Source organism: Rhinopithecus roxellana, chromosome 15 (genome assembly GCF_007565055.1).
Source record: "Rhinopithecus roxellana isolate Shanxi Qingling chromosome 15, ASM756505v1, whole genome shotgun sequence".
In the NCBI taxonomy this organism is placed as follows: domain Eukaryota; kingdom Metazoa; phylum Chordata; class Mammalia; order Primates; family Cercopithecidae; genus Rhinopithecus; species Rhinopithecus roxellana.
Window position 1 is genome coordinate 12,764,039 of NC_044563.1, and position 16,215 is coordinate 12,780,253.

At 57.6% G+C, this 16,215-nt stretch overlaps 1 protein-coding gene across 4 annotated transcripts; it reads left to right on the forward strand.

The window, feature by feature from the left end:
• Positions 1 to 929: 929 nt before the first annotated feature.
• Positions 930 to 14,661, forward strand: LOC104662852 (N-terminal kinase-like protein). 4 transcript variants are annotated; one of them, XM_030918426.1, is made up of 18 exons: positions 930 to 1,128; positions 1,438 to 1,578; positions 1,785 to 1,907; positions 1,988 to 2,214; positions 2,647 to 2,737; positions 2,826 to 2,981; positions 6,397 to 6,555; positions 7,340 to 7,447; positions 8,766 to 8,879; positions 11,175 to 11,330; positions 11,905 to 12,093; positions 12,212 to 12,287; positions 12,539 to 12,703; positions 12,940 to 13,082; positions 13,761 to 13,832; positions 13,917 to 14,132; positions 14,220 to 14,274; positions 14,392 to 14,659. In XM_030918426.1, the coding sequence occupies exons 1-18, from the start codon at positions 1,018 to 1,020 to the stop codon at positions 14,514 to 14,516; spliced, it is 2,427 nt and encodes an 808-aa protein (XP_030774286.1). In that variant the 5' UTR covers positions 930 to 1,017; the 3' UTR covers positions 14,517 to 14,659. The 4 variants fall into 4 exon arrangements, with proteins under 4 accessions (XP_030774286.1, XP_030774287.1, XP_030774288.1 ...); XM_030918427.1 differs by having other exon boundaries at positions 13,764 to 13,832; XM_030918428.1 differs by having other exon boundaries at positions 2,910 to 2,981.
• Positions 14,662 to 16,215: the final 1,554 nt, after the last annotated feature.

Sequence of the window (16,215 nt, forward strand, 5' to 3'; positions counted from 1 at the left end):
CACACCTGGGTCCTGAGACCCTACCTGCAGCGGAACCACCGCCTGTCCAGCCCCTCCTACACAGCTCAGGGGCTGGATCCCCACCAGTGTGATGAGCTGATTGAGCTAACACCACTCCATGGCTGTCTGCACAGGCACCGAGAGACGCAACCTGTTGGCCTGAGAGCCGGGCAGCTGAGCCCAGGAGAGCAGGGGCCCCTCCCAGGCCTTTGACCTCTTCCGGACTTGCCCAGCTGCTCCTTCTCCACCCCTCCTTCCCTGGGGTCACTTCTTCTTCCCTCCTCAGTCTCTCCTTCCTCCATTTCCTGGGTGCCCGCCCCTGCCCCGGGGTTCTGGACCTCCTTGGAACCTTGGATTCACTCTCTGCCTCTCACCCACGCTCTTTCTCTGGGGCGTCTCCTCGTGCTTCTCTCCTGGTCACTTCATCAGTACCGACTCCTCCCCGCAGCTTGGAGGCACCCACTTGCTGGTGGGAAAGAGTGTCTGGCGTGGGGCCAGTCTCCCTCTCTGGGTCTCTGACTCACTCCTCACTGCGCCCTCTCATGCATGTCAGTCTCCCTACCTCTCCACCTTTTTGCCTCGTTTTCCCCATCCGTCTGTCCCTTCTAAAGCTCTCATCCTTACAATACGCTAGAAGGCAGGCTCTATTATCCCGCCCCTTTAGATATAAGGGTTCACTGGCTTGGAGGGTTTTAAGAGAGTTATCCTGCGGCGGACTACTGATCTTAGTATCGCCCGCCCCCCTGGACTGGCCCCGGCCTCTCCCCACCCTTCCCTAGGTCCAGTCACCTCCCCTCTCCCGCCCCTCATTTGGCCCCGCCCCTTCCCGCCCCAACTCAGGTTCTGCCCTACCCCGCCCCAATTCAGGTTCTGCTCCGCCCCGACGTAGGCCCCGCCCTGGCCCCCGCGCCCCGCCCCCGTCCGACGCAGGCCCCGCCCCCTCTCCGCCCAGCCCCGGCTCGGGCGGCCGGAGGATCCGGAGCTAAGGCGCCCGAGCCCGCGGCGGCGGTGGGTACGATGTGGTTCTTTGCTCGGGACCCGGTCCGGGACTTTCCGTTCGAGCTCATCCCGGAGCCCCTAGAGGGCGGCCCGCCAGGGCCCTGGGCCCTGCACCGCGGGCGCAAGAAGGTGAGTGCGACCGAGCTCCGTAGGCCGCGGCCGACCTGGGCCTTGCCTAGTCCACGCCGCCGGCCCCGCCGCGTCGCACCCGGCCTGACGTGGCGGTGGAGCTTCGGGGTAGCGGGCCGGGGAGGGGGCGGGCAGTGCCTACGTGGCGGGCGGAGGGACCGAGGGACCGACAGGCGGACAGGGTCGGGGTTACGAGGGCCCGGCGAAGTGTCCCTAAGGCTGACTTGGGGAGAGACCTGGCTGCCGGCCCTAGTCTTCCGGCAACACAACAGCTCTGGGACCATCTCTGGCCCCGCTGCCCTCCCCCAGGCCACAGGTTGCCCCGTGTCCATCTTCGTCTATGATGTGAAGCCTGGCGCGGAAGAGCAGACCCAGGTGGCCAAAGCTGCCTTCAAGCGCCTCAAAACTCTACGGCATCCCAACATCCTGGCTTACATCGATGGACTGGAGGTACCCGCTGCCTTGCCTGCCCGTCTCTGCCTCTCACTATCTCCTGGTTACCCACTCCTGTCTCCCTTCCTCCCCGGTTTCCACCCTGTGTGCCCCAGCACCCCCAGATTTGGTTTCCTCTTCCCCATCTCTCCCCACTTCAAGTCGCTTATCTCTCCTTCCTCTCTGCCTCTCCGCCCTTGATAATCCTGTGTCCCCTTCCCCAGACAGAAAAATGTCTCCACGTCGTGACAGAGGCTGTGACTCCATTGGGAATATACCTCAAGGCGAGAGTGGAGGCTGGTGGCCTGAAGGAGCTGGAGATCTCCTGGGGGCTACACCAGATCGTGGTGAGGTGGGGGGCAGTGGTGATGACAGCAGGGATGGGGGGTTGCAGGTACTGGGGCGTGATGGCTCCTTCTGCCCCCAGAAAGCCCTCAGCTTCCTGGTCAACGACTGCAGCCTCATCCACAACAATGTCTGCATGGCCGCCGTGTTCGTGGACCGAGCTGGCGAGTGGAAGCTTGGGGGCCTGGACTACATGTATTCAGCCCAGGGCGACGGTGGGGGACCTCCCCGCAAGGGGATCCCTGAGCTTGAGCAGTATGACCCCCCGGAGTTGGCTGACAGCAGTGGCAGAGTGGTCAGAGAAAAGTGGTGGGTGACTAGGGGCAGTGCGCCCCAAGCTGCCCTGTCCTGGAGGCCCCTGCAGCCTCAGGACTCTTAGACTAGTTGGTACTCCCCTGTTCCCTGCTGCTTGGCTGGGGAGGGAATCAGTGTCCCAGGAGTGAGGGACACTCCTCTGCCCCCAGGGTCCTCAGGGTGGTAGGGCAGGATGGACGCAGCCTTCGGGGTTGGGTGATTCTAAACTTGAAAACTCTGTGACCTGGGCAGATGTGCTTACTTTTCTGAGCCTCGGTTTTTTTAATCTGTTAAGTGAGGCTAATGAAACCTGCCTCTTGGCACTGATGGCTCAGCTGAGGGACATTGCCAGGCCCTGGCATGGCGTGGGTGCATCGTGCCCAAGGCAGGCTGGAGGCCTGTGCAGGTGGTTGGTGGGGCCCTAAGAGCTCTGGGTCACTGTCACAGGTCAGCAGACATGTGGCGCTTGGGCTGCCTCATCTGGGAAGTCTTCAATGGGCCCCTACCTCGGGCAGCAGCCCTACGGAACCCTGGGAAGGTAAGTTTCTTGCCCCTGGCTGTTTGCCCTGCCTTGGCCCCTCTGCCAGCTGGCTACCCCTGCCCTGACACTGACCCCTCCCCTACAGATCCCCAAATCACTAGTACCCCATTACTGTGAGCTGGTGGGAGCGAACCCCAAGGTGCGTCCCAACCCGGCCCGCTTCCTGCAGAACTGCCGGGCACCTGGTGGCTTCATGAGCAACCGCTTTGTAGAGACCAACCTCTTCCTGGAGGAGATTCAGGTGAGCCCCCAACTCACCTTGGGCTTCGACCCTACCTTTTCCATTCTGCCTCCACCCTGTTTTTCAGGGTATCTCACAATTGACCCTCAGGAGACAAGCATGGACTGTGGAGTTAGGCCAATCCGGGTTCAAACCCAGGCTCCAGCTCATACTCACTCTGTGACTTTGCTTGGCTGAAGTTCAGTCCCAATAATAGTACAGGTTGAGCATCCCTAATCCGAAAATGCATGATCTAAGTACTCCAAAACTGGAAACTTGTTGACCACCAACATTACAATCCAAGGAAATGCCCATTGGAGCATTTTGCATTTTTTGGATTACAAGTGTTGAATTTGGGCTTGGGCGCAGTGGCTCATGCCTGTAATCCCTGCTCTTTGGGAGGCTGAGGCGGGTGGATCACCTGAGGTCGGAAATTCAAGACCAGCCTGACCAACATGGAGAAACCCCATGTCTACTAAAAATACAAAAAATCAGCTGGGCGGGCACCTGTAATCCCAGCTACTCAGGAGGCTGAGGTAGGAGAATCACTTGAACCCAGGAGACGAAGGTTGTACTGAGCCGAGATCGCGCCACTGCACTCCAACCCGGGCGACAGTGTGAGACTCCATCTCAAAAAAAAAAAGTGTATGTATATATATATATAGAATTGGTATAATGCACATATTCCAAAATCCAAAAACATCTGAAATCTAAAACACTTCTGGTCCCAAATATTTTGGACAAGGGAGACTCAACCTGTACCTACTCCAGAGGGGCCCAGTGAGGAGTCAGAATTGAAAGTGCATGGTGTACTGTTCTGCGCCCAGCAGGCATTTAGGGCCAGCTCTGGTTACTCCAGTCACTCCACATGCACATTCTGGCTCTGGTCCCCAGGGATGTAACACCCTGTGCTGGCTGCAGGGGGGTGGGCAGCTCCAGCTCAGTGTGGAGGAAGGTGAGGCAGCCCCAGATCCCTGCCCTCAAGGATCTAGCAAAAAGTAAACAGACCAGATCCCCACCCTTGGGAACTCTTGCTGGGGGAGAGACAGAAAACATAAAAACCATAAATAAGAGCTGGGCGCGGTGGCTCACGCCTGTAATCTCAGCACTTTGGGAGGTTGAGGTGGGTGGATTACCTGAGGTCAGGAGTTTGATACCAGCTGACCAACATGGAAAAACCCCATCTCTACTAAAAGTACAAAAATTAGCTGGGCATGATGGCACATGCCTGTAATCCCAGCTACTCAGGAAGGCTGGGGCAGGAAAATCGCTTGAACCTGGGAGGTGGAGGTTGCAGTGAGCCAAGATCACGCCATTGTATTCTAGCCTGGGCAACAAGAGCGAATCTCTGTCTCAAAAAAAAAAAAAAAACCACCATAAATAAGAAAACCAACCAGTGTGGTGGCTCACACCTGTAATCCCAGCACTTTGGGAGGTTGGGGCAGGCGGATTATTTGAGGTCAGGGGTTCGAGACCAGCCTGACCAACATGGAGAAACCCCCGTTTCTACTAAAAATACAAAAAATTAGCCGGGTGTGGTGGCGCATACCTGTAATCCCAGCTACTCGGGAGGCTGAGGCGGGAGAATCACTTGAACCTGTGAGGCAGGAGGTTGCACGTGAGCTGAGATTGTGCCATTGCAAAAAAAAAGAGAAAAAACCAGTGCAGGAAAGAAAGTACTGGAGTGGGTGTTCAGGGATGGGCTCTCTGAAGTGACGTTTGAGCTGGGGCCTGAAGGACACAATGGTGGGAGCCAGAGGGATGGTACCTGGAGGAGGAGTTCCAGGCAGAGGCGACAGCACACGGAGAGATGCTGAGGAGGGAGCCCTCTGCTTTGCCTCTGAACCTTGGTTTCCGCATGTATATAGTGAGGAGCATCCAGGTGCACTGGCCCGCAGGGTTGCTGTAGGGAGGAGGGAGGGAGGCTCTGCTGTATGCAATGCGTGGACCCAGCCGTGTGTGAGGAAAACGGCGGGAGCTGAGAATCAGAATCAGGAGCAAGGCAGGAGAGTGGCAGGCACTCCACAGACCCTGACCCAGCAGATGCCATGGAATCTTGACTCAGATGCTGTGGGGCGGGGAGGGCCTTTGGAGGGTGGGAACCTGGAAGGAGAAGCTGCTGGAAACGCTGAGGCCCTGTTGCCTCCTGGGTAGTGTCGGGGCAGCAGGAACTTTGTTATGTGGAGTTCTCCTCATACGGCTGGCTCTGCCAAGCTGCCCTTCTCCTTGAAATGCGCCTCATAGGAAATGGGGTTTCGGGAGCCTCCCAGAGAACATGAAAGGGGAGTGCCCAGGGGCTCTTCTTCCCATTGCTGGGTGGCGTGGTGGAGAGAACCCAGCTGTGACTCTCGATGTATGACCTTGGATGTGATTTAGCCTCTCTGGGCCTTGGCCCCGCTGAGTCATGTGATCAGAGCACCAAGCCTGCCTCCCACGCTGGTCTGAGCTACTTGAGGGCCATCTAGGTCCTCCTTGTCCCAAGTCAGAGGTCGCCTCTCCCAGGCTAAGCCGTGACTGTGGGGATGGCGGTACAGCACAGGGACTTTGGAACACAATACTGGCCACTCTTGGCTGCTGACCTTGACCCTCTATCTCCCCCTTTGTGAATGGGGGGAGTGACAGCATCTTTTGAAGTGTACGGCACAAACCACTGAGTCAGACCCTTCTCTGACTGCTTCTTAGCTGTGTGACTTTGGACAAGCTCCTTGCCCTCTCTGTGCCTCAGCTTCCTTGTTGGTAAAATGTGGATTACATTAGCACCTACCTCGTAAAGTTGTGAAGAGGACTGAGGTAATCTGAGTAAAGGTTTTAGCACATAATCTGTGCTCAGGAAATATCAGTTGGGGGTATCATGGCCTCAAAGGGGGGTTAGAAGGACTAAAGGTAGACCATTGAGCTGACAGCCTGGTCCATTTTGGCTCAGTGGGAGGATGAGGTCTGGGGGTAAAGTGTACCTAATCCCTGCCTTCCCATGGCCTACCAGGAACTTCATGCCCAACCCAGCCAGGGCAGGGGAACCAAGGAAACCCCTTCACCTCTTTGATCTTCAGTTTCCCCTCTGTGCTCACATCCTAGGTAGGGAGCAGTAGAGGCAACATTGATAAAGGGCCTGATGCCGCTAGTGGCTGCTCTCCCAGCAACAGGTCAGGTGGCCGCAATGACAGCAACAGTCCCTAACAGACTGAGCGTCTGCTGTGTGCCAGGCCTATGCTGCAGCTTTTATGTGCATTTTCTAGTTGAATCCTCAGAACAATCCCGTAGATAGTAGAGCTGTTATCCCATTTTACACGGCAGGTAAGTGGTACAGTTGGGCTTTGAACCCAGGCAGCTGGGCTCCGGAGCCCATAAGCATCAGTTCTCCTTGTCCTCACCCATGCCTGGGTTTGGGCTACAGCCAGGCTGATCTCTTCCCCGGGTCCCATCCTCACTCCCCCAGATCAAAGAGCCCGCCGAGAAGCAAAAGTTCTTCCAGGAGCTGAGCAAGAGCCTGGATGCGTTCCCTGAGGATTTCTGTCGGCACAAGGTGCTGCCCCAGCTGCTGACTGCCTTCGAGTTCGGCAATGCTGGGGCCGTTGTCCTCACACCCCTCTTCAAGGTGAGTGGAGCTGTGGGACCGAGAAGGCTGGCTAGGTGCACAGGAACTGCCACAGAGAAGGCCCTGGGGTAGGGCAGCCTGGTTAGGGCAGACCCAAGCCCATATGTGCAGGAGCTTCCTGCCAGCGTCTATAAACAGGCACCTGACCAGCTGTCCCCTGGGGAGGAGAGACTCTGCCCCTAAAATCCTTTTCCCACAAACTTCTGGTTTCACAACCCTCAGCCCTTCCTCCATTTCCCTGGGTCTGACCTGTGCACCCTGGTTCCCAGCACCCAGGGGATGACCTACTCACCACCCCACTTTGCCATCTCCCTCCTGACTGCTTAGCACTCAGCTCACCTGACTTCTGGGGGCTGGATCTTCCACCCCTTCCTCAGACCCCAGCCCACCTTTTTATGGGCACCGGCCAGTCCCTGCCCTCCTCACCTTGGGGAGAACCCTTTCACCTGAAAGTATTGCCAGGAGGGGAGAAGACAACAAGCAGTCCTGTATAGCTGAGAACCCCCAGAGACTGCAGGCAGAATGTCTGCATATGGCATAAAGGTACCTCCTTGTAGGGAGTGGCCCAGAGCTTTCGTCAGCCTCCTGAAAGAGGCCTTGGCCCAGAAAGGTTAAGGGCAGGGCCGAGATGGAATATGGGCAGAGGAGCTACTGAGGAAATGCCTGCCTCTACTCTGCCATCACTTCATTCCCATCCTGGGATATCAGCCCCAGGAATGTAGATGAGCCCAGCAAAGTCAGCCCATTCCTGTGAGTGGCTGAATCCTTCTTTCTGCCCTTTCAGGTGGGCAAGTTCCTGAGCGCAGAGGAGTATCAGCAGAAGATCATCCCTGTGGTGGTCAAGATGTTCTCGTCCACTGACCGGGCCATGCGCATCCGCCTCCTGCAGCAGGTGAAGCCTCTAGCAGAGTCCGCGGTGGTCCACCCCACCCAGACCCTCCCCTGGCTGCTGGGGAGTCACCTGCCCTGGCTGCACAGGGACCCCAGAAATCCCACCCCTGAACATATGCAGAAGTGAGGGAACCCCTGAGGCCAGGCTCTCAGGAAGTTGACCACATACAGGGCTCCTTGGCAGCTTTGGGAATGGCCAACTGCCCAGGCTGCAGCACTCTCATGCCCCCTCCTCTCCTGGCTCAATCACTCTAGCCCTCTAGAGTGGGGATACAGTCTGTCTCCTGCCAACCCCAGGGCAGCTGGGAGCATCAGACAGGATGGATGGGGTCTAGGAAGTACCAGTGGTTCCCAGTGCCATTCCCTCTGCAACCACCAAACCCACCAGTCCTCCTCATGGCACTGTGGGCAGGCGGGGAGGAACAGGGCAGGGGTGAGACCCTCGTTTATAGAAGAAGCTCAGGCTGGGCATGGTAGCTCATGCCTGTAATCCCAGCACTTTGGGAGGCCAAGGTGGGCAGATCACCTGAGGTCAGGAGTTCAAGACCAGCCTAGCCAACATGGTGAAACCCTGTCTCTACTAAAAATACAAAAATGAGCCAGGGATGGTGGTGGGTGCCTGTAATCCCAGCTGCTCGGGAGGCTGAGGCAGTAGAATCGCCTGAACCTGGGAGGCAGAGGTTGCAGTGAGCCGAGATCGTGCCACTACACTCCAGCCTTGGTGACAGAGCGAGACTCCATCTTAGAAAAAAAAAAATAGGGGCCGGGCGCGGTGGCTCAAGCCTGTAATCCCAGCACTTTGGGAGGCCGAGACGGGCGGATCACGAGGTCAGGAGATCGAGACCATCCTGGCTAACACGGTGAAACCCCGTCTCTACTAAAAAATACAAAAAACTAGCTGGGCGATGTGGCGGGCACCTGTAGTCCCAGCTACGTGGGAGGCTGAGGCAGGAGAATGGCGTGAACCCAGGAGGCGGAGCTTGCAGTGAGCTGAGATCCGGCCACTGTACTCCAGCCTGGGCGGCAGAGCGAGACTCCGTCTCAAAAAAAAAAAAAAAAAAAAGAGAAAAAAAAAAATAGAACAGGCTCTGAGAGGGTGACCAGATGAGCCGGACTATGAGCCAGGCTTTCCTAGCGCCCTCCTGGCCTCTCCTCACTCCACCTGGGCCTGAAGCCAAACACCTGGGTAGGGGCTCAGGCGGTTGACCTGGCTGGCCAGTGCCTGCTGGGTGGAAAAGCTAAGCCAGGAGTGGTTCCATGGCTGTGGGGATAGAGTGGGAGGGGCTGACCATGTTGACACATCCCAACTTGGGCCACAGATGGAGCAGTTCATCCAGTACCTTGATGAGCCAACGGTCAACACCCAGATCTTCCCCCACGTCGTACATGGCTTTCTGGACACCAACCCTGCCATCCGGGAGCAGACGGTCAAGGTGGGTGTGACCAGGCCCAGAGTGGCTACCCCTGGTTTTCCAAGGCTTGGAGGGGCTCACCCTAGACACAGAGGCCTTGGCTTTGGCCCATGGGTCCAAGCAGGCACTGTCCTTGCTGTGTGGGTTCATGCTGTGGGTGCAGCTCAGCAGCTGGTGGCGGGGCGGGTCCTCCATTCAGCAGACAATGAGCACCTGCCTGTTCCTGGCCCAAGCCCCATGCTGGGAGGCAGCGTGCATGAGGTGCCCAGTCCCCTGCACTCATGGAGCTTCCTTTCCAGGGCACAGAGAGTGGGCTTGCCAGACAATATAGCAGAATTAGAAAACGTGTATTGTTGGCCGGGCGCGGTGGCTTATACCTGTAATCCCTGCACTTTGGGAGGCTGAGGCGAGCGGATCACCGGAGGTCAGGAGTTCAAGACCAGCCTGACCAACATGGCGAAACCCTGTCTCTACTAAAAAATACAAAACCAACTGGGCATGGTGGCACATGCCTGTGATCCCAGCTACTCGGGAAGCTGAGGCAGGAGACTTAATTGAACCTGGGAGGCAGAGGTTGCAGTGAGCCAAGATCATGCCATTGCACTCCAGCCTGGGCAACAAGAGCGAAACTCCGTTTCAAAAAAAAGAAAAGAAAATATGTATTGTTGGAAAGCATGGGGAGAAAAGTTTGTAGTTTTAAAAACAATGGTCAGGGGCTGGGCGCAGTGGCTCATGCCTGTGATCCCAGCACTTTGGGAGGCCGGGGTGGGAGGATCGCTTGAGCCCAGGAGTTTGAAAACAGCCTGGTCATCATGGCCAAACCCCATCTCTAAAAAAAATACAAAAGTTAGCCGCATTTGTTGATGCACGCCTGTAGTCCCAGCTACTCAGGAGGCTGAGGCAGGAGAATGGTGTGAACCCGGGAGACGAAGCTTGCAGTGAGCCGAGATCGCGCCACCGCACTCTAGCCTGGGCCACAGAGCAAGACTCTGTCTCAAAAAAATAAAATAAAATAAAAATACAAAAAATTAGCTGGGCATTGGTGGTGGGCGCCTGTAATCCCAGCCACTCAGAGGACTGAGGCAGGAGAATTGCTGGAACCCAGGAGGCGGAGGTTGCAGTGAATAGATCACACCACTGCACTCCAGCCTGGGTGACAGAGTGAGACTCCATCTCAAAAACAAAAAAGACATGGAGATGGGGGTGGCTCTGAGGCTTGTGGCCTGGACAACTGGAAGGTTAGGAGTTGCTATTTACTGAGAAGATGACGCAAGCAGGTTGGGCCCCATCTTGGCTGTTTCTGTTAGGCAGCTGGATGGAGATGTCAAGTTGGCCACTAGTTATGCATGTGTGCAATTTAGGGAAGTCTGGGCGAGGCGTATGTGCCTGGGGGTTGTCAGCTCACAAGAAGGCATTTAAAGCCATGAAATGGCTGAGATCACCTAGGGCAAGAGCGTTAAATATAAAAAAGACCTCAAGATTGGCTCTGAGCGTGTGAACGTTAGAATCTCAGCCAAAGGAGCAGCCAGCCAGGTCAGGAGAACCAGGAGGGGCTGGTGTCCTGGAAGACCAGAGACCAGAGTTTCAGGGAGGGAAAACTCAGGGGCGTCAGAACTGCTGAGGGTCAAGTTTGGTGAGGATGGAGAACTGGCCATTGAAATTAGTACCATGGCCGGGCGCGGTGGCTCAAGCCTGTAATCCCAGCACTTTGGGAGGCCGAGGCAGGCGGATCACGAGGTCAGGAGATCGAGACCATCCTGGCTAACACGGTGAAACCCCATCTCTACTAAAAAATACAAAAAAAAACTAGCCGGGCGAGGTGGCGGGCGCCTGTAGTCCCAGCTACTCGGCAGGCTGAGGCAGGAGAGTGGCGTAAACCCGGGAGGCGGAGCTTGGAGTGAGCTGAGATCTGGCCACTGCACTCTAGCCCGGGCGACAGAGCGAGAATCCGTCTCAAAAAAAAAAAAAAAAGGAAATTAGTACCATGGAGAGCGTCAGTGACCCCACCCTGAGCCAGTCTGGCAGAGTGCAGGGCTGTTTGTATGAGTCTAGGTGGAGTGCCATCAGGAGAGCAGAGCAGAGGAAATAGGAGACAGGAGTGCAGACAGACTTTGGAGGTTTTGCCGTAAAGGGGGACAGAAATGGGGTCCCTTTCCTCAACATGCTGGCCAGGGCCAGGGCCAGGCCCAGGCTGGGAGGTGGCCTTGCAGGCTTTGATGGATGTGCTCTGGGATGAGGGCTGCCAGGAGGCTGTTCCTGCACAAGGCCCTTTGCCTGCCACAGCCCACAGTTCCCATGCTCATTTCTGCCCCACAGTCCATGCTACTTCTGGCCCCGAAGCTGAACGAGGCCAACCTCAATGTGGAGCTGATGAAGCACTTTGCACGGCTACAGGCCAAGGATGAACAGGGTCCCATCCGCTGCAACACCACAGTCTGCCTGGGCAAAATCGGCTCCTACCTCAGTGCCAGCGTGAGTGTCCTGCACAACTGCTGGAGCCTGGTCCCTGTCACAGGACCATGGCCTCCTCCAGGGCCAGGAGTCCTGTGTGTGTGGGCCTTCATTCTCCCAGAGACCCAGGCCCTGAACGCTGTTGGTCCCATATCTGAGTTCCCAGAGGTGGAGTGAATTGGCCGAGGTCACACAGCCAGGAGGGGTGGATCTGGGATCTGAATCCAGGCCTGCTTGGCCTCACGGCCTGTGTGCATCCTCTCAGCCAGGCTTTGTAAGTTCAGATGCTTGCTGTGCCCAGACAGTTAACAGGAATGAACAGTCAGCTGGGCAGGGAGGAAGGGAGCCTGTGTCCGAGCCCTGGGGACAGCTGCTATTGTGGTCCCATGCCCTGAGGCAGTGTGGAGCCCAGTGATTTAGGAAGAGAAGCCCAGGTCCAGAGTTTTAGGTAAACTCTCCCCATTTAAGTGATTCATTTACATTTTTCAGATTCTGGGGGCCTACGTGTGGCCCCGTTCTGGGAAGTAAGGGCTGGTGGTTCTGGGCCCCAACACTGACCCTTTACTCAGGAGCCCTCTTTCCTGCCCCATCATAGACCAGACACAGGGTCCTTACCTCCGCCTTCAGCCGAGCCACTAAGGACCCGTTTGCACCGTCCCGGGTTGCGGGTGTCCTGGGCTTTGCTGCCACCCACAATCTCTACTCAATGAACGACTGTGCCCACAAGATCCTGCCTGTGCTCTGCGGTCTCACTGTAGATCCTGAGAAATCTGTGCGGGACCAGGTGAGGCACAGCTAGGCCTGGCCTTGGGCTGGGGCTGTAGGGGATGTCAGGCCCTAGCTGGCCTGGTAGGTTTTTGGGAACCCCAGAGGCCCCAGCTCTGCCCCTTGTTACCCCACAGGCCTTCAAGGCCATTCGGAGCTTCCTGTCCAAACTGGAGTCTGTGTCGGAGGACCCGACCCAGCTGGAGGAAGTGGGTGAGTGGCCTACACTCGTGTTCCTTCTTTCCCTGCCATGTCCTTGACTGTGACCTGTTTGTGTCCCACCCGCACTGGAGTTTCTGAAAGGCCCTTGTGAGCAGACTTGACTCAGCTCCCCCTTCACAGATGGGAGAACTCAGGCCTGGAGAAGGGAGGGGCGGCTACAGGGCACTGTCAATTCCTGCTGTCCTGTCACCCATGGGTGCCTGACGTGCCCATACCCACCTCTCTCTCATGCCACTGCCCAGAGAAGGATGTCCATGCAGCCTCCAGCCCTGGCATGGGAGGAGCCGCAGCCAGCTGGGCAGGCTGGGCCGTGACCGGGGTCTCCTCGCTCACCTCCAAGCTGATGCGTGTGCACCCCACCACTGCCCCCACAGAGACCAACATTCCCCAAAGACCCACACCTGAAGGTGAGCGTCCTGGCCTGGCTGCATCAGTGGCTGAGAGGGCTGGGAGCTGCAGGCACCCAGGAACTGTTACTGTCTGACTCCCCCGGGGATGGTGAGGGGACTATAGGGGCTGGGGTAGGCTCTAGTCACCCTGTGGGCTTCCTTAGCACCCATTCTCCCCAGTAGCCCCCTTCCCCTAGCAGCCTCTGCCCTGTCCCAAGACTCCCCTGAAAGCTCAGTGAGCCTCTGCTCCCCAGGAGTTCCTGCCCCGGCTCCCACCCCTGTTCCTGCCACCCCTACAACCTCAGGCCACTGGGAGACGCAGGAAGAGGACAAGGACACAGCAGAGGACAGCAGCGCTGCTGACAGATGGGACGACGAAGACTGGGGCAGCCTGGAGGTGTGTGGGGCTGAGGGAGCCTCCCCAGGGGACCCCAGCTCAAATTCACAGGCTGCCATTCAGGGAGCTTCTGTGGGGCCTGGCTGGAGTTGGCCTGTCCTCATCTGCATAGCATCCCTGGCGCATAGGCTTCGTGGAGTGGCCATTGTAGACCAGAGCCAGCAGCAGGACCCACTCAACCCGTGGCCCCAGGGAGCAGGCTGGGCAGATGGTGCCTGGGGCATTCCCTGGACTTCCTTACTCTCACCCACACCATCCCTCTTCCCCCTCCTCCAGTGCCCACCCAGCCCTGGGGGTCAGCAAGGAGAGGCCACTCCTAGGTCTAGAACCAGACCAGTTCTGCTTGGGGGATGGGTTCAGGATGGGCTGAGGGAGGACTGGGGCTGCCCTCAGAATGGGGCAGAGCTGGGGGCCCAATTTCCCCATCTGACTGAGAGCAGCATTTTCTGGCCCCCAAGGCTGTTGGAAGAGGCATCTAGATCTCATTCCCCAGCCTCAAAGAGGGTTGAAGGCAGGCCAGGGTCAGCGTCCATTTAATATATGGGAAACAGAGCCTGAGGAGCAAATGAGGAGGAAGGCAAAAGATAGTGGCGGGGCCCGTGGCTCGGACGGTGCTGGGGCCGGCTCACTTGCCCTGTAGCATGGGGTGGGAGTCAGTGGTCCCTTTCCACACTGCAGCAGGAGGCCGAGTCCGTGCTGGCCCAGCAGGACGACTGGAGCACTGGGGGCCAAGTGAGCCGTGCTAGTCAGGTGAGCTGGGTCAGGCGGGTGTGTGTGTATGGGGCCCTTTCCTCCCTGGGCCCAGGGCTACTTCCCCTTCCCGCTATTCTACAGGTCAGCAACTCCGACCACAAATCCTCCAAATCCCCAGAGTCCGACTGGAGCAGCTGGGAAGCTGAGGGCTCCTGGGAACAGGGCTGGCAGGAGCCAAGCTCCCAGGAGCCACCTCTCGAGGGTACGCGGCTGGCCAGCGAGTATAACTGGGGTGGCCCAGAGTCCAGCGACAAGGGTGACCCCTTCGCTACCCTGTCTGCACGTCCCAGCACTCAGGTACCCAGCATGGGTCTGGTGAGAGGGTAGAGATGGTGGGCCTCAGCCCGAAGTGGGCCCCACTGCAGCCCACACTTTTCTTTACAGCCGAGGAGGGACTCCTGGGGTGAGGACAACTGGGAGGGCCTGGAGACAGAGAGTCGTAAGTGCTTCCCCTGGGCGGGCTGAAGACTAGGGCTCCCTGACCAGCCCGCCCCTACGGGCCCCAGGCAGGCACTGGCTGGAGAGCTGAGACCGGGGCTCCCCTTCCTAACCCCAGGACAGGCCAAGGCTGAGCTGGCCCGGAAGAAGCGCGAGGAGCGGCGGCGGGAGATGGAAGCCAAACGCGCTGAGAGGAAGGCGGCCAAGGGCCCCATGAAGCTGGGAGCCCGGAAGCTGGACTGAACCGTGGCGGTGGCGCTTCCCGGCCACGGAGAGCCCGCCCCACACATGTATTTATTGTACAAACCATGTGAACCCGGCCGGCCCGGCCAGGCCATCTCACGTGTACATAATCAGAGCCACAATAAATTCTATTTCACACCCCCTGTGCCGGGCCCAGTCTAGCCCCTGGGAGAGAGAGCAAGAGAGAGGGGGAACAGAAGTGGAGACAGACAGAGACAGAGACAAAAACAGAGGCAGAGATGGAGACACAGACAGACAGACAGCGGGGATGATGAAGAGCAAACAGTTTCCAGGTGAGGTTTTGCAGAATCCGTGCAGCAGGCAGACTCTAAATGGCTGAAAGTCTGCTCATTTGGGGCTATTTTTAAAAACAATTGAACGTATGAAAATCTGAGTTTGGTGCCAGTGGGCTCTTGAACTAATGAGCTCAGCCTGCAGGAAAGAAATAAGTGACCAGGCCGGGCGCGGTGGCTCAAGCCTGTAATCCCAGCACTTTGGGAGGCCGAGACGGGCGGATCACAAGGTCAGGAGATCGAGACCATCCTGGCTAACACAGTGAAACCCCGTCTCTACTAAAAATACAAAAAACTAGCCGGGCGAGGTGGCGGGCGCCTGTAGTCCCAGCTACTCGGGAGGCTGAGGCAGGAGAATGGCGTGAACCTGGGAGGCGGAGCTTGCAGTGAGCTGAGATCTGGCCACTGCACTCCAGCCCGGGTGACAGAGCAAGACTCCGTCTCAAAAAAAAAAAAAAAAAAAAAAAAAAAAAAGAAATAAGTGACCCAGGGGCCAGTCCCCAGAGGGCGTCTCTGGCTCTTTTAGGTAACGACCACTCGCCCATGCCCTCAGCATTCAGGTGAGCCTGGCCCACACTGGGAGAGAAGCAGGGGCTCCTGGAAGCGATGGGCAGCTTCCATGGAGGCTGAAATCATCCCCAGGCCCATCTGGGCTCCATAGGCCTCTGGACACACAGAAACGCATGGGCGCTATGGTGCCAGCCAGGGACAGGGGTATGGACAGGAAGTCTGCTCCCTGGTGGTGGCAGAAAATCATTTTTCATTCACTGACTTCTTTTCTTTGGTCATGGGAAAGCCCAAAGCCTTGAGTTGACTGGATTGTCTGAGCAGAAGAGGATTCCGGCATCCAAGCTGGATGTTGTCTGGAGTCCCTCGTTTCCCCAGCTCAGGCTCCTGGGTTTCAGAGTTAACACAAAGCAAGGAGCCCGGCAGGGAAAGGCTGTCCCAGGCCACAAGAGCGCCCAGTGCGTGTCCAGATGCTTCCATTGCGCCCTTCAGGGGCAGGTGGGAGCACACGGGCCCATAGAATCCTCATAAGACTGTTCAGACCAGGCCAGGCTCGCCTGCCTCTGCACCCAGGGCGTACAGGCTGGTGGCCAGGAGGTCCAGGTCAGGCGGTGGCCACCCACCCGGGTCACCCAGCATTGGAAGGAAGGGACAGCCACGGTGTACTCAGACCCCTGTGGTCTGCCCGTGTGCTTCAGGGGACAAGGAAGCCTTGGAGGGCCATTTGAGAGACCAGGCTGCCGGTCCTTTACACTGAATACCAGGGATGAGCTCACGGGAAGAGAGCTGGGTCTTTCCCGGGCTCCCTGCTTTAAAGGGCACCCCCAGGCACCTGCCAAAGGAGAGCTTTATCCCTCCAGGGAAAACCAAGTTGCACCCCCAGAAAGCACGCCGCCCCT